This window comes from Halictus rubicundus, unplaced genomic scaffold (genome assembly GCF_050948215.1).
Source record: "Halictus rubicundus isolate RS-2024b unplaced genomic scaffold, iyHalRubi1_principal scaffold0716, whole genome shotgun sequence".
In the NCBI taxonomy this organism is placed as follows: Eukaryota; Metazoa; Arthropoda; class Insecta; order Hymenoptera; family Halictidae; genus Halictus; species Halictus rubicundus.
In genome coordinates, this window is record NW_027489257.1 from 4207 (window position 1) to 30171 (window position 25965).

The 25965-nt window shown below is 35.1% G+C and overlaps 2 protein-coding genes across 2 annotated transcripts; both read left to right on the top strand.

Annotated features, from left to right (window-relative positions):
* Positions 1–1715: 1715 nt before the first annotated feature.
* Positions 1716–7073, top strand: LOC143364590 (uncharacterized). The gene is made up of 2 exons (XM_076804863.1): positions 1716–2838; positions 3160–7073. The coding sequence occupies exons 1-2, from the start codon at positions 1716–1718 to the stop codon at positions 7071–7073; spliced, it is 5037 nt and encodes a 1678-aa protein (XP_076660978.1).
* Positions 7074–16455: 9382 nt separating this feature from the next.
* LOC143364587 (uncharacterized) lies at positions 16456–20637 on the top strand. The gene is made up of 3 exons (XM_076804861.1): positions 16456–18666; positions 18886–19748; positions 20430–20637. Exons 1-3 carry the CDS (start codon positions 16456–16458, stop codon positions 20635–20637), a joined length of 3282 nt encoding a protein of 1093 aa, XP_076660976.1.
* The last annotated feature ends 5328 nt before the right edge of the window (positions 20638–25965 follow it).

The window sequence follows — 25965 nt, forward strand, 5'->3', positions numbered from 1 at the left end:
GTATATTCAAGTATATTCTGGTATATTCTGCTATATTCTAGTATATTCTCGAATATTCTTCTATATTCTACTAATATTATGGTGTATTCTCCTATATTCTAGTAATATTATCGTATATTCTCGTATATTCGTCTATATTCCAGTAATATTATTGTATATTCTGGTATATTCAAGTATATTCTGGTATATTTTGCTATATTCTAGTATATTCAGGTATATTCAGGTATATTCTGGTATATTCTTCTATATTCTAGTAATATTATGGTATATTCTCGTATATTCATTTATATTCGTGTAATATTATGGTATATTATGGTATATTATGGTATATTCTGGTATATTCTGGTATATTCTGGTATATTCTAGTATATTCAGGTGTATTCTCGTATATTCTTCTATATTCTAGTAATATTATGGTATATTCTGGTATATTCTTCTATATTCTAGTAATATTATGGTATATTCTCGTATATTCTTCTATATTCGAGTAATATTATGGTATATTATGGTATATTGTGGTATAATCTGGTATATTCTGGTATATTCTAGTATATTCAGGTATATTCTCGTATATTCTGGTATATTCTGGTATATTCTGCTATATTCTAGTATATTCTGCTATATTCTAGTATATTCTGGTATATTCTCGTATATTCTTCTATATTCTAGTAATATTATGGTATATTCTGGTATATTCTTCTATATTCTAGTAATATTATGGTATATTCTGGTATATTCTTCTATATTCTAGTAATATTCTGGTATATTCTTCTATATTCTAGTAATATTATGGTATATTCTTGTATATTCTTCTATATTCGAGTAATATTACGGTATATTCTGGTATATTCAAGTATATTCTGGTATATTCTGCTATATTCTAGTATATTCAGGTATATTCAGGTATATTCTGGTATATTCTTTTATATTCTAGTAATATTATGGTATATTCTGGTATATTCTTCTATATTCTAGTAATATTATGGTATATTCTGGTATATTCTTCTATATTCTTCTATATTCTAGTAATATTATGGTATATTGTGGTATATTCTTCTATATTCTAGTAATATTATTGTTGCGGACGTAAATGCGTGCGAATCTCGGCGGCGGAAATGCGACGACACAGGTGTCCGAATGCATGGTCAAGCCAAGCGAGTAAAGGTAGACGCAAGGCGTCTACCTTAGGCCGCTAAAAACCTCAACAAATGGAGGGAATATTCCCTGATATGAAGGTTTAACGAGCACGGGGGGACCGAAGAGTCCACCCGGGGCCGTCAGGCTACTGGAAGAAGCCACGAGATTCGCTAAGCGCATGAGGGGGAGAACAGATGTTTAGGAAAAACAAAGAGTCGGGAACATCTCGGGTACCGACCCCTCATTTAAATCCGCAGGTATGCGACGACATGCCGAGGTTCCGCGAAAAAGGGATCAACAGTTTCCAGGTGATAAGGCGACCGCTCGCCGAAGGCTACGTTTTTGTGTTGGATTGTGTGCACCATGGAGGGGACTCAGTTGTCGAGGATCCTCGGGCTGAGTGGGGGATTCTTGGGCTGCGAATTCAGTATTGTGTCAGCAGGGAACGAACGAGCAACAATATTTGTACACGAACATTTGGTGCCGAAACCCGGGAATTTCGCCGGTTTAGAGAGACAAGGCAATCTTGTCAAAGTGCTTGTGTCGTTTCGAGGAAGTGATACGAAGCTGACAGGTCAATGGCTAGAGGGAAGCGCAAGGCTCCTGTGAACGGAGGACGGCGAGCCCCATGTTCGCCGAAAAGAACTCGTACCCGAAGCGAAGCAGGAGCCATCAGAACCACCCTGGGGATCAGCGATACTGACGAAGCCGGACCATCCGGGCTACAACCTGGACAGATGAACCGAAGAAGATTGGGATCGCTCACCTCAGACGCGCCGGTGGAGGAAGGGATCGCCGAAGACTCCGATAGGGACAACCGTCAACAGGAGTCATCCACAATTCGAGGAGGAGGCGACGTCGGGAACTGGATGAGTAGCACGCGACTTCAAATACAAGAACAGAGTGAGCGTGACTGTCCGCGAGAGAGGGACTCGACGATACGAATTGTAGAGGCTATCGAGTCTACGTTGCGCACCGTCCGCGAAGCAACAATAGGGGAAGCGAGCTTACGCATCGCGAACAGATTGTCAGCGACGGGAAAATTGCCTGAGTTTTCGGGAAACCCATTAGAATGGAGGCATTTTAAAGAAGCATATCTTTTAACCTCAGAAATGGGTGGATATAATGAACGCGAAAACATGGCTAGATTGTTTACCGCGCTGAAAGGAGAGGCACGTGACTCGGTTAGCAGTTTGTTCGCCATAGGACGCGACGCGTCATTGGTCATGCGTACATTAGAATTGAATTTCGGGAATAAGAACATGGTGGTCCAGAAGATCGTGAGTGACATCAAGGAATTACCGAGCATAGACTCTGGTAAAATGAGCTTAACGAAGTTTGCGACGAAACTTCAAAACGCTGTCACTGCCTTGCGTTCTCTCGATCTCGTCGGATATCTCCACAGCCCCGATCTGACGCAGAGTGTGGGAAATAAAATACCATCGGCTCTGAAATACGCGTACAATAAATACTCTTCTGAATCCTCTCAGAATAAAACGGAGTTAGAAAAACTAGCAGATTTCTTAGGCAGAGAATCAGAACTCGCAGAAGCAGTAGGAGTGTTTAATACAGAATCAAACACCGACGTGACGTCGTCTAGGGCCGCAATTCCGAAGGAGCAGCTTAGGCCGAAAAGACGGAGAATTGCGACGGAAAGGGCGTACGACATAAACTTAGTTGAAGGTCAAAAGGGAGACGTTGGTAAATGCGTGTTCTGCAATAGGGGGAATCACATCGCAACCGAATGCCGAGTTTTTGCAAGAGAAACAATAGCGCGACGATGGTACTTGATAAAAAAATTCACACTGTGTTTCAAATGTTTTCGGAAGGGGCATTCGCGAATGAAATGTAATGGTAGTAACTGCGTGAAATGTGGGGGCTCGCATCATGCTCTTCTGCACAACAGCAGATTCGAAAAAAAATTGCGGACCGCAAGTCCGGGAGCAATCAGCCGGGAGCTAGAACCGCCATCGAGTGTCATTCCAGGAAACACCGCTAATAACGGTTTATGACTAAACAAAGGAGGAACACTGCTGAAAATACTGCCGGTCCGGATAGTGGGTCCAATTAAGACAATAAATACGTTCGCCTTATTAGATGAAGGATCTACGGTTACCCTCGTTGATAAAAAAGTGCTATCCGGCACGGGAGTAAAGGGGACACGCGTAATCGTTACATTAAAAGGCATAGACACGCGGGAGAAATTGGTGACGAATTGCGAGAAGATAGAGTTCGACATACAAGGAGAAGGTAATATACATAAAATCAAACAAGCTATTGCGATACGAGATCTAAGACTTCCGGTCCAATCACTCTCGAAGGATATCGTACAGTACACCCAACATAAAGAAAAAATAGCTGTCCAATCATATACAAACGCGCGGCCCAGGATCCTTATAGGACAGGATAATTGGCGCTTAATAGTAAATCTTGAGTTGCGCACGTTGGAGAACACGGACCTCGCACTCTCCCGTTGCCTACTGGGATGGACATTACACGGGCAGCAACAACAATGTACGGAGAAAATAGTTTCAAGCAGATGCGCGATGCAACAGGCATCTTTTGGATTTCCAGATAGCGTTAAAGGTCTGGACCAGGACGAGAGCCTCGATCAGTTAATGCGAAATTACTTTGAAATAGATAGTCTGGGCGTAAGGGAAACAAAAAAAGAAAACGGTAAAGTTAACCGTGTAATGAAAATCTTAAACGATACAAGCCGTCGCGAGGGGAACGTGTGGGAAGTAGGGTTGTTGTGGAAAGAAAACCGTGCGCCATACGTGGACAGCAAAATAATCGCGCAAAGAAGGCTCGATTCGTTAGAAAGGAAACTGGATCGCGACCGGAACTACGCGGCTAAATATTACGCGGAATTAGATCGCGTTATAGAAAGTGGGTATGCGGTAAAGGTGAATCCTGAACTCAAAAGGGAAAAGTATTGGTACCTGCCGCATTTTGGGGTTCAAAATATTAATAAACCGGGAAAAGTAAGAGTAGTTTTTGATGCGGCCGCCAAAACAAATGGGCTTAGTTTGAACGACCAACTAGAGGCAGGCCCAGATTTGTTACAGTCATTACCCGGTATCTTGATGCGTTTTAGGTTGTACGAATTCGCGTTTAAGGCGGACATAAAGGATATGTTCCTGCAAATAAAAGTCAGAGACGAAGACCGTGGAGCACAGAGGTTTCTGTGGCGCGGAAAAAGAAGAGTAGGAAACCCGGATACGTATGAAATGACACGCTTAATATTCGGCGCGAAATCATCTCCGTGCAGTGCGTTATACATTAAAAAGAAAAATGCCGTCGAAAACGCCGAGGCGTCACCGGAAGCAGCGAAAAGCATAGTTGAAGATAGCTATATGGATGACTATCTAGCCAGTCGAGGAACCATCGATCAAGCGAAGAAACTTATTCACGATGTGATCAGGATAAATCTAAAGGGAAGTTTTAAAATGCACAGTTGGGCAAGCAATTCCGTATATATTATAGATTCTATTCCGGAGACGGTTAGGCAACAGGGTCGAGACGACATGCGCTTATGCGACCGCGGGGGAGAGCGAGTTTTAGGACTTATTTGGAGTACCCAAGCGGATGTATTGCATTTTGACTTAGGAATGACTAAAGTATCGGAGAGTATACTCGCGGGCGAAAAAAGACCGACTAAACGAGAATTTCTCAGAATCATCATGTCCGTATTTGATCCATTAGGTCTTCTGTCTCCATTTACTCTAAAATCAAAAATATTAATGCAAGAGATATGGCGCAGTGGCATAGAATGGGATCAACCGTTAAGAGACGAAGAACAATTAGGTTGGGTATCCTGGCTCGAGGGACTTCGCAAAATAAGTAGTCTCCGTATTCCTCGTTGCTACACACCAACCGGGATCGACTGCGCGAAATTTCAGCTACACATATTTTGCGACGCCAGCTTGAAGGGCTACGCAGCAGCAGCATATTTGAGGGTTGTCATGCGAGACGGATTCGCACGTGTAGCGCTAATCATGGGGGAAACCAGGGTTACACCTTTGAAACCGTTGTCGGTCCCACGTTTAGAACTACAAGCCGCGTTGTTGGGTGCGAGACTAGGTAAAACTGTTGCCGATGAACTAAAAATCGAAATAAGTGAGCGAATATTCTGGTCCGATTCTATCACAATCGTTCGATGGATAAAATCAGAACCGCGAACACGGCAGGTATTTGTAGCAAATCGATTAGGAGAAATCGGAGAATTAACGTTGAGTTCCGAATGGCGGTGGTTGCCATCCTCTTTAAATCCCGCGGATGACGCCACGCGCTGGTCAAAAAAAGAAATGAGCACAAACGATCGTTGGTTCACCGGTCCGGAATTTTTACATCAGGCAGAGTCCAATTGGCCAAGGGAAAAAGATATCACCGAAGCCGAGAAACTGCAAATTGATGCCATTGAGATAAGAAAGGTAAAGGTGTACGTCGCTCAGGCATACGAATACTATGTCCCATATGTCGCGAGAATGTTGGGTTGGCCGGGATTATTAGTAGCCGCGAGACGCATAAAAACCGCCTTTGACCGCTGGAGAGGAAGAAGCCGGACTCAAATAACAACGGAAACGATCATTTCAGCCGAACACTATTGTTATCGCTCTATTCAGTCCGAAATGTTTGTAGAAGAACTGGAAGCATTGAAAGCGAAAAAGGGCATCAACAAAAAAAGTAAGATTGTAGCACTGAAACCCTACGTGGACGAAAAAGGAATTCTGCGAGCCTGGGGACGAGTTACCAAAATAGCTGAAGAGGAATTTAACAACCATCCAATCATTTTAGATAGCAAACATCCCGCTACCAAATTGCTAATAGAACAATACCACCGGCGTTTTTATCACGCTAGTAATGAATCAGTCGTAAATGAGTTAAGACAGCAATTTTATATAATAGGAATTAGACGCGCGCTTCGGTCGATAATAAGTAGGTGTGTAATATGCAGGATACGCCGGGCGAAACCGCCGAATCCGATCATGGCAGCTCTACCAGCTGGTCGCATAGCATATAGGCAACGACCTTTCTGTCATTGTGGCGTGGACTATTTCGGCCCGATGCTCGTAAAAATTGGAAGGCGCAGGGAAAAACGGTGGGGGGTGCTTTTCACTTGTCTTACGACAAGAGCGATTCATTTGGAATTAGCTCACAGCTTGAGCACTAGCTCAACCATTATGGCCATAAAAAGATTAGCGGCGCGAAGAGGTTCACCTTTAGTAATGTACAGCGACAATGGTACAAATTTCAAAGGAGCGAGCAAAGAACTCCGGGACGCAATTGCGACTATTGAAATAGGAAAGATATCCAATTATGCTCTGGAAAAAAGGATAAAATGGATCTTCAATCCGCCGGACGCGCCTCACATGGGCGGAGCATGGGAGAGGCTAATTAGATCAGTCAAAATTGCTCTCGATGCAATTTTGCGGGAACAGGCCCCTAGCGAAGAAGTCCTCCAAACGTTAATGGTAGAAGTAGAACATTCGATTAATTCGCGGCCGCTAACGCATGTATCCACCGACCTTCGCGATAACGAAGCATTAACTCCGAATCACTTCTTAATAGGATCATCGTCGGGGGAAATAAAATTAGGCAGGTATGACACTCAAGTAGCGTGTCCGAAGAAACAATGGCGAATTGCACAAGCCTTTGCCGATGCATTTTGGCAAAGGTGGTTGAGAGAATACCTACCAACTCTAATCGCACGTCCAAAATGGTGCGAGGCAGAAAAATCGCTACAGACCGGAGATATAGTGCTGATAGTTGAACTAAATACACCCCGAAACCTTTGGAGAATAGGTACAATAATTGAAGTGTACCCGGGTTCAGATGGGGTAGTCAGAGTAGCCAAAGTGCGAACAAAGAAAGGCGAATTCATGAGACCCGCACGGAAACTAATAAAAATAATGTCCAATTCGAAATCAATGTAAGTTAGTATTGTTGTTGCGATTAGAATTAAGTTAGTATTGTTGTTGCGATTAGAATTAAGATAGTATTGTTGTTGCGATTAGAATTAAGATAGTATTGTTGTTGCGATTAGAATTAAGTTAGTATTGTTGTTGCGATTAGAATTAAGATAGTATTGTTGTTGCGATTAGAATTAAGTTAGTATTGTTGTTGCGATTAGAATTAAGTTAGTATTGTTGTTGCGATTACAATTAAGTTAGTATTGTTGTTGCGATTAGAATTGAGTTAGTATTGTTATTGCGATTAGAAATAAGTTAGTATTGTTGTTGCGAACCCTAATAGAAGTCGAGATAACGTCACTGTTACTTTATGCCAGAAATTAAATAAAAAAAAAGATTTAATTTGAGGGGGAGAATGTTGCGGACGTAAATGCGTGCGAATCTCGGCGGCGGAAATGCGACGACACAGGTGTCCGAATGCATGGTCAAGCCAAGCGAGTAAAGGTAGACGCAAGGCGTCTACCTTAGGCCGCTAAAAACCTCAACAAATGGAGGGAATATTCCCTGATATGAAGGTTTAACGAGCACGGGGGGACCGAAGAGTCCACCCGGGGCCGTCAGGCTACTGGAAGAAGCCACGAGATTCGCTAAGCGCATGAGGGGGAGAACAGATGTTTAGGAAAAACAAAGAGTCGGGAACATCTCGGGTACCGACCCCTCATTTAAATCCGCAGGTATGCGACGACATGCCGAGGTTCCGCGAAAAAGGGATCAAAAGTTTCCAGGTGATAAGGCGACCGCTCGCCGAAGGCTACGCTTTGTGTTGGATTGTGTGCACCATGGAGGGGACTCAGTTGTCGAGGATCCTCGGGCTGAGTGGGGGATTCTCGGGCTGCGAATTCAGTATTGTGTCAGCAGGGAACGAACGAGCAACAATATTTGTACACGAACAATTATGGTATATTATGGTATATTCTTCTATATTCTAGTAATATTATGCTATATTCTGGTATATTCTGATATATTCTGGTATATTCTAGTATATTCAGGTATATTCTCGTATATTCTGCTATATTCTCGTAATATTATGGTATATTCTGGTATATTCTGGTATATTCTGCTATATTCTAGTATATTCTGCTATATTCTAGTATATTCTGGTATATTCTCGTATATTCTTCCATATTCTAGTAATATTATGGTATATTCTGGTATACTCTTCTATATTCTAGAAATATTATGGAATATTCTGGTATATTCTTCTATATTCTAGTAATATTCTGGTATATTCTTCTATATTCTAGTAATATTATGGTATATTCTCGTATATTCTTCTATATTCGAGTAATATTATGGTATATTATGGTATATTCTGGTATAATCTGGTATATTCTGGTATATTCTAGTATATTCAGGTATATTCTCGTATATTCTTCTATATTCTAGTAATATTATGGTATATTCTGGTATATTCTAGTACATTCAGCTATATTCTAGTATATTCAGGTATATTCTCGTATATTCTTCTATATTCTAGTAATATATGGTATATTCTGGTATATTCAAGTATATTCTGGTATATTCTGCTATATTCTAGTATATTCTCGAATGTTCTTCTATATTCTAGTATATTCTGGTATATTCTCGTATATTCTTCCATATTCTAGTAATATTATGGTATATTCTGGTATATTCTTCTATATTCTAGTAATATTATGGAATATTCTGGTATATTCTTCTATATTCTAGTAATATTCTGGTATATTCTTCTATATTCTAGTAATATTATGGTATATTCTCGTATATTCTTCTATATTCGAGTAATATTATGGTATATTATGGTATATTCTGGTATAATCTGGTATATTCTGGTATATTCTAGTATATTCAGGTATATTCTCGTATATTCTTCTATATTCTAGTAATATTATGGTATATTCTGGTATATTCTAGTACATTCAGCTATATTCTAGTATATTCAGGTATATTCTCGTATATTCTTCTATATTCTAGTAATATATGGTATATTCTGGTATATTCAAGTATATTCTGGTATATTCTGCTATATTCTAGTATATTCTCGAATGTTCTTCTATATTCTAGTAATATTATGGTATATATTCTGGTATATTCTCCTATATTCTAGTAATATTATCGTATATTCTCGTATATTCTTCTATATTCGAGTAATATTATGGTATATTATGGTATATTCTGGTATAATCTGGTATATTCTAGTAATATTATGGAATATTCTGGTATATTCTTCTATATTCTAGTAATATTCTGGTATATTCTTCTATATTCTAGTAATATTATGGTATATTCTCGTATATTCTTCTATATTCGAGTAATATTATGGTATATTCTGGTATATTCTGGTATATTCTGCTATATTCTAGTATATTCTGCTATATTCTAGTATATTCTGGTATATTCTCGTATATTCTTCCATATTCTAGTAATATTATGGTATATTCTGGTATATTCTTCTATATTCTAGTAATATTATGGAATATTCTGGTATATTCTTCTATATTCTAGTAATATTCTGGTATATTCTTCTATATTCTAGTAATATTATGGTATATTCTCGTATATTCTTCTATATTCGAGTAATATTATGGTATATTATGGTATATTCTGGTATAATCTGGTATATTCTGGTATATTCTAGTATATTCAGGTATATTCTCGTATATTCTTCTATATTCTAGTAATATTATGGTATATTCTGGTATATTCTAGTACATTCAGCTATATTCTAGTATATTCAGGTATATTCTCGTATATTCTTCTATATTCTAGTAATATATGGTATATTCTGGTATATTCAAGTATATTCTGGTATATTCTGCTATATTCTAGTATATTCTCGAATGTTCTTCTATATTCTAGTAATATTATGGTATATATTCTGGTATATTCTCCTATATTCTAGTAATATTATCGTATATTCTCGTATATTCTTCTATATTCGAGTAATATTATGGTATATTATGGTATATTCTGGTATATTCTGGTATATTCTGGTATATTCTAGTATATTCAGGTATATTCTCGTATATTCTTCTATATTCTAGTAATATTATGGTATATTCTGGTATATTCTGGTACATTCTGCTATATTCTAGTATATTCAGGTATATTCTCGTATATTCTTCTATACTCTAGTAATATATGGTATATTCTGGTATATTCAAGTATATTCTGCTATATTCTGCTAAATTCTAGTATATTCTCGAATGTTCTTCTATATTCTAGTAATATTATCGTATATTCTCGTATATTCTTCTATATTCTAGTAATATTATGGTATATTCTGGTATATTCAAGTATATTCTGGTATATTCTAGTATATTCAGGTATATTCTCGTATATTCTTCTATATTCTAGTAATATTATGGTATATTCTGGTATATTCTTCTATATTCTAGTAATATTATGGTATATTCTCGTATATTCTTCTATATTCGAGTAATATTATGGTATATTATGGTATATTCTGGTATAATCTGGTATATTCTGGTATATTCTAGTATATTCAGGTATATTCTCGTATATTCTTCTATATTCTAGTAATATTATGGTATATTCTGGTATATTCTAGTACATTCTGCTATATTCTAGTATATTCAGGTATATTCTCGTATATTCTTCTATACTCTAGTAATATATGGTATATTCTGGTATATTCAAGTATATCCTGCTATATTCTGCTATATTCTAGTATATTCTCGAATGTTCTTCTATATTCTAGTAATATTATGGTCTATATTCTGGTATATTTTGGCATATTCTGCTATATTCTAGTATATTCAGGTATATTCTCGTATATTCTCCTATTTTCTCGTAATATTATAGTATATTTTGGCATATTCTGCTATATTCTAGTATATTCAGGTATATTCTCGTATATTCTTCTATATTCTAGTAATATTATGGTATATTCTGGTATATTCTTCTATATTCTAGTAATATTATCGTATATTCTGGTATATTCTTCTATATTCTAGTAATATTATGGTATATTCTGGTATATTCTTCTATATTCTAGTAATATTATGGAATATTCTGGTATATTCTTCTATATTCTAGTAATATTCTGGTATATTCTTCTATATTCTAGTAATATTATGGTATATTCTCGTATATTCTTCTATATTCGAGTAATATTATGGTATATTATGGTATATTCTGGTATAATCTGGTATATTCTGGTATATTCTAGTATATTCAGGTATATTCTCGTATATTCTTCTATATTCTAGTAATATTATGGTATATTCTGGTATATTCTAGTACATTCAGCTATATTCTAGTATATTCAGGTATATTCTCGTATATTCTTCTATATTCTAGTAATATATGGTATATGCTGGTATATTCAAGTATATTCTGGTATATTCTGCTATATTCTAGTATATTCTCGAATGTTCTTCTATATTCTAGTAATATTATGGTATATATTCTGGTATATTCTCCTATATTCTAGTAATATTATCGTATATTCTCGTATATTCTTCTATATTCGAGTAATATTATGGTATATTATGGTATATTCTGGTATATTCTGGTATATTCTGGTATATTCCAGTATATTCAGGTATATTCTCGTATATTCTTCTATATTCTAGTAATATTATGGTATATTCTGGTATATTCTGGTACATTCTGCTATATTCTAGTATATTCTGCTATATTCTAGTATATTCTGGTATATTCTAGTAATATTATGGTATATTCTGGTATATTCAAGTATATTCTGGTATATTCTAGTATATTCAGGTATATTCTCGTATATTCTTCTATATTCTAGTAATATTATGGTATATTCTGGTATATTCTTCTATATTCTAGTAATATTATGGTATATTCTCGTATATTCTTCTATATTCGAGTAATATTATGGTATATTATGGTATATTCTGGTATAATCTGGTATATTCTGGTATATTCTAGTATATTCAGGTATATTCTCGTATATTCTTCTATATTCTAGTAATATTATGGTATATTCTGGTATATTCTAGTACATTCTGCTATATTCTAGTATATTCAGGTATATTCTCGTATATTCATCTATACTCTAGTAATATATGGTATATTCTGGTATATTCAAGTATATTCTGCTATATTCTGCTATATTCTAGTATATTCTCGAATGTTCTTCTATATTCTAGTAATATTATGGTCTATATTCTGGTATATTTTGGCATATTCTGCTATATTCTAGTATATTCAGGTATATTCTCGTATATTCTCCTATTTTCTCGTAATATTATAGTATATTTTGGCATATTCTGCTATATTCTAGTATATTCAGGTATATTCTCGTATATTCTTCTATATTCTAGTAATATTATGGTATATTCTGGTATATTCTTCTATATTCTAGTAATATTATCGTATATTCTGGTATATTCTTCTATATTCTAGTAATATTATGGTATATTCTGGTATATTCTTCTATATTCTAGTAATATTATGGTATATTCTGGTATATTCTTCTATATTCTAATAATATTATGGTATATTCTGGTATATTCTTCTATATTCTAGTAATATTATGGTATATTCTCGTATATTCTTCCATATTCGAGTAATATTATGGTATATTCTGGTATATTCAAGTATATTCTGGTATATTCTGCTATATTCTAGTATATTCTCGAATATTCTTCTATATTCTACTAATATTATGGTGTATTCTCCTATATTCTAGTAATATTATCGTATATTCTCGTATATTCTTCTATATTCGAGTAATATTATGGTATATTCTGGTATATTCAAGTATATTCTGGTATATTCTGCTATATTCTAGTATATTCTGGTATATTCTTCTATATTCTAGTAATATTATGGTATATTCTCGTATATTCTTCCATATTCGAGTAATATTATGGTATATTCTGGTATATTCACGTATATTCTGGTATATTCTGCTATATTCTAGTATATTCTCGAATATTCTTCTATATTCTAGTAATATTATGGTGTATTCTCCTATATTCTAGTAATATTATCGTATATTCTCGTATATTCTCCTATATTCGGGTAATATTATGGTATATTCTGGTATATTCAAGTATATTCTGGTATATTCTGCTATATTCTAGTATATTCAGGTATATTCAGGTATATTCTGGTATATTCTTCTATATTCTAGTAATATTATGGTATATTCTGGTATATTCTTCTATATTCTAGTAATATTATAGTATATTCTGGTATATTCATCTATATTCTAGTAATATTATGGTATATTCTCGTATATTCTTCTATATTCGAGTAATATTATGGTATATTATGGTATATTCTGGTATATTCTGGTATATTCTGGTACATTCTGCTATATTCTAGTATATTCAGGTGTACTCTCGTATATTCTTCTATATTCTAGTAATATTATGGTATATTCTGGTATATTCTTCTATATTCTAATAATATTATGGTATATTCTGGTATATTCTTCTATATTCTAGTAATATTATGGTATATTCTCGTATATTCTTCCATATTCGAGTAATATTATGGTATATTCTGGTATATTCAAGTATATTCTGGTATATTCTGCTATATTCTAGTATATTCTCGAATATTCTTCTATATTCTACTAATATTATGGTGTATTCTCCTATATTCTAGTAATATTATCGTATATTCTCGTATATTCTTCTATATTCGAGTAATATTATGGTATATTCTGGTATATTCAAGTATATTCTGGTATATTCTGCTATATTCTAGTATATTCTGGTATATTCTTCTATATTCTAGTAATATTATGGTATATTCTCGTATATTCTTCCATATTCGAGTAATATTATGGTATATTCTGGTATATTCACGTATATTCTGGTATATTCTGCTATATTCTAGTATATTCTCGAATATTCTTCTATATTCTAGTAATATTATGGTGTATTCTCCTATATTCTAGTAATATTATCGTATATTCTCGTATATTCTCCTATATTCGAGTAATATTATGGTATATTCTCGTATATTCAAGTATATTCTGGTATATTCTGCTATATTCTAGTATATTCAGGTATATTCAGGTATATTCTGGTATATTCTTCTATATTCTAGTAATATTATGGTATATTCTGGTATATTCTTCTATATTCTAGTAATATTATAGTATATTCTGGTATATTCATCTATATTCTAGTAATATTATGGTATATTCTCGTATATTCTTCTATATTCGAGTAATATTATGGTATATTATGGTATATTCTGGTATATTCTGGTATATTCTGGTATATTCTGGTACATTCTGCTATATTCTAGTATATTCAGGTGTACTCTCGTATATTCTTCTATATTCTAGTAATATTATGGTATATTCTGGCATATTCTGCTATATTCTAGTATATTCAGGTATATTCTCGTATATTCGTCTATATTCTAGTAATATTATAGTATATTCTTTCATATTCTGCTATATTCTCGTATATTCTATTATATTCTGCTATATTCTAGTATATTTTGGTATATTGTCGCATATTCTTCTATATTCGAGTAATATTATTGTATATTCTGGTATATTCAAGTATATTCTGGTATATTCTGCTATATTCCAGTATATTCTCGAATATTCTTCTATATTCTCGAATATTCTTCTATATTCTAGTAATATTATGGTATATTCTCCTATATTCTAGTAATATTATCGTATATTCTCGTATATTCTTCTATATTCGAGTAATATTATGGTATATTCTGGTATATTCAAGTATATTCTGGTATATTCTGGTATATTATGCTAAATTCTAGTATATTCTGGTATATTCTCGTATTTTCTTCTATATTCGAGTAATATTATGGTATATTCTGGTATATTCTGCTATATTCTAGTATATTCTCGAATATTCTTCGATATTCTAGTAATATTATGGTGTAAGGAATTCTAGCGACTGCGGCCCGTGCGGGCCGCAGCAGGGTACCATAGACCGGCCAAGGGCGCAGTTTATGATTACGGTGCGGACGTGACTTCAGGCTATTTTTGAGATTTAGCGGAACTTCCTGTTTTATGATGGTTTATTAGAGACTTCGTATTTTAGCAAAAGGTCTCAATAGTCGTTGACGTACCGTAAAACATCTGCGGACGAAATGTGCACCATTAAGGACCCTAGGTAGGCGATGAGGATTCGGGGCGAGGGTACCCGAATAAACTAGTCGGCTTCCCTCACCCTGTCGCCTCTCGGAGGGCGTACTTTAGAATTAAGACACCCGTGATTGGCTTCCGAAATGTAACCGCCTACACTGCAAAAACAGTTAAAAGAGTAGAGCGGAGAAGAAGCCAACGTTGTCGTAGCGCGCACGAGGGTAACCTCTAGTCCTTGTCTTTTTCTGAATAAACGTGTTTATGAAATCACATTATAAGATCCTCGACATCCTTACAATGGTATATTCTGGTATATTCTCCTATATTCTAGTAGTATTATCGAATATTCTCGTTAATTCTTCTATATTCGAGTAATATTGTGGTATATTCTGGTATATTCAAGTATATTCTGGTATATTCTGCTATATTCTAGTATATTCAGGTATATTCAGGTATATTCTCGTATATTCTTCTATATTCTAGTAATATTATGGTATATTCTGGTATATTCTTCTATATTCGAGTAATATTATGGTATATTCTGGTATATTCAAGTATATTCTGGTATATTCTGGTATATTCTGCTATATTCTAGTATATTCTAGTATATTCTGGTATATTCTCGTATATTCTTCTATATTCTAGTAATATTATGGGATATTCCGGCATATTCTGCTATATTCTATTATATTCAGGTATATTCTCGTATATTCTTGTATATTCTAGTAATATTATGGTATATTCTGCCATATTCTGCTATATTCTCGTATATTCTAGTATATTCTGCTATATTCTAGTATATTCTGGTATATTCTCGTATATTCTTCTATATTCTAGTAATATTATGGTATATTCTGGTATATTCTTCTATATTCGAGTAATATTATGGTATATTCTGGTATATTCTTCTATATTCTATTAATATTATGGTATATTCTGGTATATTCTTCTATATTCTAGTAATATTATGGTATATACTGGTATATTCTTCTATATTCTAGTAATATTGTAAGCTAAGATTTAATCCGTCACTGTATATATTGTTCATGCAAATACTCATATGTTCAAATTATTGATAAAACGAACGTCGAAAAACGAAAAACGAACGAGACGATAAAAGGACGAGCAGTCTCGTCAGGTCGGACACCGGAGAAAGACGTGTTGTTAATAAATGATTTAATGTTTTACGTCTGTTTAAATTCCTTACAAATTCAGAAGTGGGATCGAGGCAACCGTTTTGCAATTTCTTGTCGGTCTTGTCGGTCGAAGTTTAAGTTCGATTAAATAATGAATTGTTACCTTACGGTGTCGGAACTGAAGGAGAAGCTGAAAACCAAGAATTTGCAATCGACGGGTACGATAGCCGAGCTGTTAAAACGGTTACTGAATGCTGGTGTCACAGCGGAAGTATTAGCCATGACAGAGGTCGACACAGAACCGCTGCCGGGGTCGACCAACGAGACTCAAAACCAACCCGATACGAGAGGGCTGGACGAGATAACCATCCGTGAATTAGACGTTTTAAGAAGAGAACGAGATGTTATCGCTTGGGAGAATGAGCTGCTTAGGAGAGAATTGGCGTTATTACGGGAGACGCCAAGCTCGGAAACAATCCCATCTGGATGGACGAGAGTGAAAAAGTGGCAAGAGTTAAAACACATAGTGGGTGAATTTAGTGGAAGCAGTAACGACTTTGATCGGTGGGAGAAACAGGTGAGAGGACTCCTGTCGACGTACGAGTTGGACTACCACCAAGCGAAAGCTTTAGTGTGTAGCAGATTGACAGGTCGTGCATTGAAGTGGTATCACTCAAGAATAGACTGCGTAGACTTAACTGCCCACGAGCTTTTGAGAGAGTTGAAGAGGCTGTACGGGCAACGACCGGATCCTTTATGTTTGAGACGTGAGCTTGAAGCGAGGAAGTGGGGCGTGGAAGAATCTTTCACCGATTATGTGCACGATAAGACAATCCTTGCAAATCGAGTACCTGTTTCGGAAACAGAATTACTCAGCTACGTCGTCGATGGTATACCGAATAGGGAGTTGCAAATACAGGCTAAGGTACAGCGTTATGAGTCCGTGGACGAAATACTGACGGCTTTCACGAACGTAAAGTTGCCGGCGGGAAGACTACGACTTTCTGAGGGAGTTTCGCTGTCCGGACAGGTCGTGTCATCAGATGGGTCTGGTAGACCACCCATACGAAGACCATCGCCGAAGGAGGGACTAGGATCAGCGAGCACCGGGCGGAGATGCTTCAATTGCAACAAGCCAGGTCACTTCTCAGTCGAATGTACGAGACCAGTGAGAGAGAGGGGATCCTGTTTCACGTGCGGAAAGATGGGTCATCGAGCGAATCAATGCAACGCACAGACAACGAGGAACGACGTCAACTACATCGCGCGCGGGCGAAAAGAAGGCGATGATTTTCGGCGAGCGGTAGAAATACAGATAAGTATCGAGTGCGGTAGTTTCAGTTCAAAAGTAAACGCACTTATCGATTCGGGAAGTCCGATTTCTTTTGTTAAAGAGAATTGCGTTCCGAGAACATGTTTTACAGCCGATCGCGTTTCAGATAGGTTTCACGGGATTAACGGTAGCGACTTGAACGTGTTAGGAAAGACGCAAGCCACAATTATTTACGACACGGAAAAATATTGCGTTATGTTGAGAGTTGTACCAGACGAAACGATGAAAAACTCTTTAGTTTTAGGACGCGAATTCATGAAAATTGCCAACTTATCGTTGAGTAGAGAGGAAACAGTAGAACGCGATGATATAGCCGATATTATGAACATTGAGGTAGATCAGGGTAATACGTGCATCAGCGCCGATGACATGCGTTTTGACGAGAACCTTTCTAATGAAGTAAAGACACGAGCGCGGGAGTTATTTAGTAAAATGTACATTAACGCACAAAGACCTGTGGAGCCAAGTGTAGAAAACACAATGAAATTAACACTTACGAGCGACAAACCCTTTTCATTTTCACCTCGTAGATTATCGTATGACGAGAAAAACAAATTGCGTGGTATCCTCGATGGATTATTGGAAAAAGGGATAATTAGGGAGAGCACATCCGAGTACGCGTCTCCTATCGTTCTAACGAAGAAAAAGAACGGGGAAATTAGAATGTGTGTAGATTTCCGTACATTGAATAAAATCACGATCCGCGATAACTTTCCGCTGCCATTAATCGAAGACCAATTAGATTTGCTGGAAGGGAAAAAGTATTTTACCACCCTCGATTTAAAGGATGGATTTTTCCATGTCAAGATGCACGAAGACTCGATTAAATTTACATCTTTTGTAACACCTTTCGGGCAATACGAATACACGAGGATGCCATTCGGGTTAAAAGGCGCGCCTCTTAAATTCCAACGCTACGTCACTGAAATCTTTAAAGAACTAATCAACGACGGCGAAATATCTGTTTATTTGGATGATTTTCTCATCGCGACCGAGACTATAGAGCACCATTTAGAAGTCCTTGGAAAAGTATTTAAACTACTGACAGTGAATCTTTTGAATTTACGGTTAGATAAATGCAGATTTCTCCAAACAAAACTCGATTATTTGGGTTACACGGTAACAAACGAAGGAATCAGGCCGACAGAACGAGGCCTCGAGGCGGTAAAAAAATTCCCATTTCCGCGAAACGTTTGAGAGGTGCAGGGATTTTTGGGCTTGAGTTCATACTTTCGGAAATTTATTGAGGGTTTCTCCATCCTCGCGAAGCCCCTATACGATCTTACGAGGAAGGATGCAAAGTTTCAGTTTGCCGAAAAAGAAAAACAAGCGTTCGAGACGCTTAAGAATCGATTGTTAAGCGCGCCGATATTAAGTATTTATTCTCCACAAGACGAGACCGAGTTGCACTGTGATGCGAGCGCGTCGGGGTTCGGTGCTATCCTGTTACAAAGGAAGGCCGATAAGAAGTTACACCCAGTGTTTTACTTTTCTAAACGCACGACTGAGATTGAATCACGCTATCACAGTTTTGAGTTAGAAACGCTAGCAATCGTTTCTGCTCTCCGACGTTTCCGAACATATTTACTAGGAAGAAAGTTTAAGATAGTTACGGATTGCCAAGCTCTTAGTCTGACGCTAAATAAAAAAGAGACGAATCCCCGAATTGCACGTTGGGTGCTTGAAATGCAAAATTACGATTACGAGCTAGAGCATAGGGCCGGTTCGCGTATGCTCCATGTAGACACGTTAAGTCGTCAGGTTTTTGTGATTGAAGACAATTCGTTCGATAGAAATTTGGCGCTATGCCAAAATGACGATAAAGTTATCGGGAAAATTCGTACGGAATTAGAAAATTCAGAAAATAAATTGTACGAAATGAGAGACGGTCTAGTATACCGGAAGCATCAGGATAGAATTTTGTTTTACGTGCCGAGCACTTTAGAATCAAGTATTATGTACAAGTACCACAATGAGATGGGACACGTCGGAATTGAAAAAACGGTGCGAAACATTACGGATAGTTATTGGTTTCCAGATATGAAATCCAAGATCGAGAAACACATTCGCGGCTGTTTGAAATGTATCGCATACACGCCGAACTGCGGAAAGTTAGAGGGAACCTTGCACTGTATACCGAAGGGTGATAAACCTTTCGATACCCTACACATCGACCATTTAGCTCCTGTTTCAAGAGCGCATAAATCGGATTACAAATATATATTTGTTGTAATCGACGCGTTCACCAAATATATAAAAATGTACGCCACTAAGACTACGAACACCGCTGAAGTCATAAAGTGTCTAAAATCGTATTTCGAGCATTATAGTCGACCGCTGCGCATAGTTTCGGACCGAGGAAGTAGTTTTATGTCTCACGAATTCAATGAGTTCACACAAGAATATAATATACAGCATGTTAAGATAGCGACCGCTTCTCCTCAGGCGAACGGGCAGGTCGAGAGATATAACCGCACAATTTTACCGATGATCGCCAAATTGATGAGTGAGCGTGGTGTGGTATGGTATAATGTATTGCGAGAGGTTGAATTTGCGTGTAATAATACTGTTTGTAAGTCTACCGACAAAAGTCCAAGCATGTTACTGTTTGGTATGCGACAACGTGGTGAGGTCATAGATGGGTTGCGTGATATGTTGGAGATTTGTGGAAAAATAAGTATTGCCCGTGATTTGAATAGCGTCCGAAAAGAAGCTAGTAACCGAATTCGAAAAAATCAGGAGTCGCAAAAACGCATTTTCGATAAAAGACATAAGGCTCCGAATAAATATAGGGTTAAAGATAAGGTGCTTATCAGAAATTACGATTGCACCCCAGGAGTGTCAACAAATATAATTCCGCGGTTTAAAGGACCGTACGAGATCGATCGTGTATTGCGAAACGATCGATACGTAATCAAGGACGTAGAGGGGTTCCAATTATCGCAAACGCCTTACCGTGGGACATGGGAAGCCGCTAATATGCGACCATGGCGACCATGAGTGTAGATTTAGATGTATAACGTTTCATTGTTACTTTTGCGTGTTATGTTTATCTTCAAATTTGTTCTACTTTGCGCCGTGATTAGCGATTGATTTCAAGATGGTAAATCGGGACGATTTGTCGTCAGGACGGCCGAGTTGTAAGCTAAGATTTCGGTAAATCGGGACGATTTGTCGTCAGGACGTCCGAGTTGTAAGCTAAGATTTAATCCGTCACTGTATATATTGTTCATGCAAATACTCATATGTTCAAATTATTGATAATACGAACGTCGAAAAACGAAAAACGAACGAGACGATAAAAGGACGAGCAGTCTCGTCAGGTCGGACACCGGAGAAAGACGTGTTGTTAATAAATGATTTAATGTTTTACGTCTGTTTAAATTCCTTACAATATTATGGTATATTCTCGTATATTCTTCCATATTCAAGTAATATTATGGTATATTCTGGTATATTCAAGTATATTCTGGTATATTCTGCTATATTCTAGTATATTCTCGAATATTCTTCTATATTCTAGTAATATTATGGTATATTCTCCTATATTCTAGTAATATTATCGTATATTCTCGTATATTCTTCTATATTCGAGTAATATTATGGTATATTCTGGTATATTCAAGTATATTCTGGTATGTTCTGCTATATTCTGGTATATTCAGGTATATTCAGGTATATTCTGGTATATTCTTCTTTATTCTAGTAATATTATGGTATATTCTTGTATATATATAGAATATAGCAGAATATACCAGAATATACTTGAATATACAAGAATATACCATAATATTACTAGAATAAAGAAGAATATACCAGAATATACCTGAATATACCTGAATATACCAGAATATAGCAGAACATACCAGAATATACTTGAATATACCAGAATATACCATAATATTCCTAGAATATAGAAGAATATAACAGAATATACCTGTGTTACGTGCTATGGCTTCCCTTTGGGAGAGCCTGTAACGAGGACCGAGAAAAGGCGAGCGGCAACCTCTTCTCGTAGGCGGATCGCTCGTGAAAAACGTGGCAACGAAAGGAGATTAACAGAGGTTTCGGGAAAACAGTTTATTAACAAAGAGAGAAAGACAACGTTTTGACAAATTAACGGGAAATTATAATATAATATAAAATAATAGATAGGAAAGTATAAAATATAAAATAAAATATAAAATATGAAATATAAAATATAAGTGTCGGGCTCTAACGTTTTTCGAAAATGCGGGAGCACTCTGCGAAGGGAGTGAGATCGGGAGTCTGCTGGTGGGTGGCTTGGGGGGGGGGGCTTGGCGTTGAAGTGTAGTCCGGCTTCTTGTCGGCAGCCTCCTGGCTTCTGGTGATGTAGGAATACAGTCCCTCCCTCCTCGTCTGTTCTTTTTAGTGGGACTGATTGCAGGGGACAGTGGGGCAGCAGTGTCTCAGACTTCAACGTGCTAGTGACACGCACCGGATCCGTCTGAGTCAACTGGGGAGTAACCACCTTAAGCGAGCTTGTGGGTTCTCCAAAAATTCGGTCTTCGCCGGGGGTATATATGTGGGAGGTCAAATATCTTTAACAGCGAGAAAGTGACTGGGGGTCCGTGGTCATCTGGTGGCGGGTGGCGGGACTAACAGTGGGGTGACGGCACAAGGGTCGGAGAAGTGTGCGTGGAGGGGGTTGACCGCGTTCGGCGTGAGGCAGGAGCGTTGAAGTGTTGTTTCCAGGCGTTTCCTGGAAATCGTCGCGTTTCCCGCGCGGGAACGTGACACCTGCATATACCTGAATATACTAGAATATAGCAGAATATACCAGAATATACTTGAATATACCATAATATACCATAATATTACTCGAATATAGAAGAATATACGAGAATATACCATAATATTAATAGAATATAGAAGAATATACCAGAATATACCATAATATTACTAGAATATAGAAGAATATACCAGAATATACCATAATATTACTCGAATATAGAAGAATACACGAGAATATACCTGAATATACCTGAATATACTATAATATAGCAGAATATACCAGAATATACTTGAGTATACCAGAATATACCATAATATTACTCGAATATAGAAGAATATATGAGAATATACGATAATATTACTAGAATATAGGAGAATATACCATAACATTACTAGAATATAGAAGAATATTCGAGAATATACTAGAACATAGCAGAATATACCAGAATATACTTGAATATACCAGAATATACCATAATATTACTCGAATATGGAAGAATATTCGAGAATATACCATAATATTACTAGAATATAGAAGAATATACCAGAATATACCATAATATTACTAGAATATAGATGAATATACCGGAATATACCATAATATTACTAGAATATAGAAGAATATAACAGAATATACCTGAATATACCTGAATATACTAGAATATAGCAGAATATACCAGAATATACTTGAATATACCAGAATATACCATAATATTACTCGAATATACCATAATATTACTCGAATATAGAAGAATATACGATAATGTTAGTAGAATATAGGAGAATATAGCATAATATTACTAGAATATAGAAGAATATTCGAGAATATACTAGAATATACCAGAATATACCATAATATTACTAGAATATAGAAGAATATACCAGAATATACCATAATATTACTCGAATATAAAAGAATATACGAGAATATACCTGAATATACTAGAATATAGCAGAATATACGAGAATAAACTCGAATATACCAGAATATACGATATTATTACTCGAATATAGAAGAATATATGAGAATATACGATAATATTACTAGAATATAGGAGAATATACCATAACATTACTAGAATATAGAAGAATATTCGAGAATATACTAGAATATAGCAGAATATACCAGAATATACTTGAATATACCAGAATATACCATAATATTACTCGAAGATGGAAGAATATACGAGAATATACCATAATATTACTAGAATATAGAAGAATATACCAGAATATACCATAATATTACTAGAATATAGAAGAATATACCAGAATATACCATAAAATTACTAGAATATAGAAGAATATAACAGAATATACCTGAAGATACCTGAATATACTAGAATATAGCAGAATATACCAGAATATACTTGAATATACCGGAATATACCATAATATTACTCGAATTTAGCATAATATTACTCGAATATAGAAGAATATACGATAATATACGATAATATTACTAGAATATAGGAGAATATACCAGAATATTACTAGAATATAGAAGAATATTCCAGAATACACTACAATATTCGAGAATATACTAGAATATAGCAGAATATACCAGAATATACTTGAATATACCAGAATATACCATAATATTACTTGAATATGGAAGAAGATACGAGAATATACCATAAAATTACTAGAATATAGAAGAATATACCAGAATATACCATAATATTACTAGAATATAGAAGAATATACCAGAGTATACCATAATATTACTCGAATATAGAAGAATATACGAGAATATACGGTAATATTACTAGAATATAGGAGAATATACCATAATAATACTAGAATATAGAAGAATATTCGAGAATATACTAGAATATAGCAGAATATACCAGAATATACTTGAATATACCAGTATATACCATAATATTACTAGAATATGGAAGAATATACGAGAATATACCATAATATTACTAGAATATAGAAGAACATACCAGAATATTCCATAATATTACTAGAAAATAGAAGAATATACGAGAATATACCTCAATATACTAGAATATACCAGAATATAGCAGAATATACCTGAATATACCTGAATATACTAGAATATAGCAGAATATACCAGAATAAACTCGAATATACCAGAATATACGATAATATTACTCGAATATAGAAGAATATTCGAGAATATACTAGAATATAGCAGAATATACCAGAATATACTTGAATATACCAGAATATACCAGAATATACCATAATATTACTAGAATATAGAAGAATATACCAGAATATACCATAATATTACTAGAATATAGAAGAATATACCAGAATATACCATAATATTACTCGAATATACAAGAATATACGAGAATATACCATAATATTACTAGAACATAGAAGAATATACCAGAATATACCATAATATTACTAGAAAATAGAAGAATATACGAGAGTATACCTCAATATACTAGAATATACCAGAATATAGCAGAATATACCAGAATATACTTGAATATACCATAATATACCATAATATTACTCGAATATAGAAGAATATACGAGAATATACCATAATATTAATAGAATATAGAAGAATATACCAGAATATACCATAATATTACTCGAATATAGAAGAATATACCAGAATATACCATAATATTACTCGAATATAGAAGAATACACGAGAATATACCTGAATATACCTGAATATACTATAATATAGCAGAATATACCAGAATATACTTGAGTATACCAGAATATACCATAATATTACTCGAATATAGAAGAATATATGAGAATATACGATAATATTACTAGAATATAGGAGAATATACCATAACATTACTAGAATATAGAAGAATATTCGAGAATATACTAGAATATAGCAGAATATACCAGAATATACTTGAATATACCAGAATATACCATAATATTACTCGAATATGGAAGAATATTCGAGAATATACCATAATATTACTAGAATATAGAAGAATATACCAGAATATACCATAATATTACTAGAATATAGATGAATATACCGGAATATACCATAATATTACTAGAATATAGAAGAATATAACAGAATATACCTGAATATACCTGAATATACTAGAATATAGCAGAATATACCAGAATATACTTGAATATACCAGAATATACCATAATATTACTCGAATATACCATAATATTACTCGAATATAGAAGAATATACGATAATGTTAGTAGAATATAGGAGAATATAGCATAATATTACTAGAATATAGAAGAATATTCGAGAATATACTAGAATATACCAGAATATACCATAATATTACTAGAATATAGAAGAATATACCAGAATATACCATAATATTACTCGAATATAAAAGAATATACGAGAATATACCTGAATATACTAGAATATAGCAGAATATACGAGAATAAACTCGAATATACCAGAATATACGATATTATTACTCGAATATAGAAGAATATATGAGAATATACGATAATATTACTAGAATATAGGAGAATATACCATAACATTACTAGAATATAGAAGAATATTCGAGAATATACTAGAATATAGCAGAATATACCAGAATATACTTGAATATACCAGAATATACCATA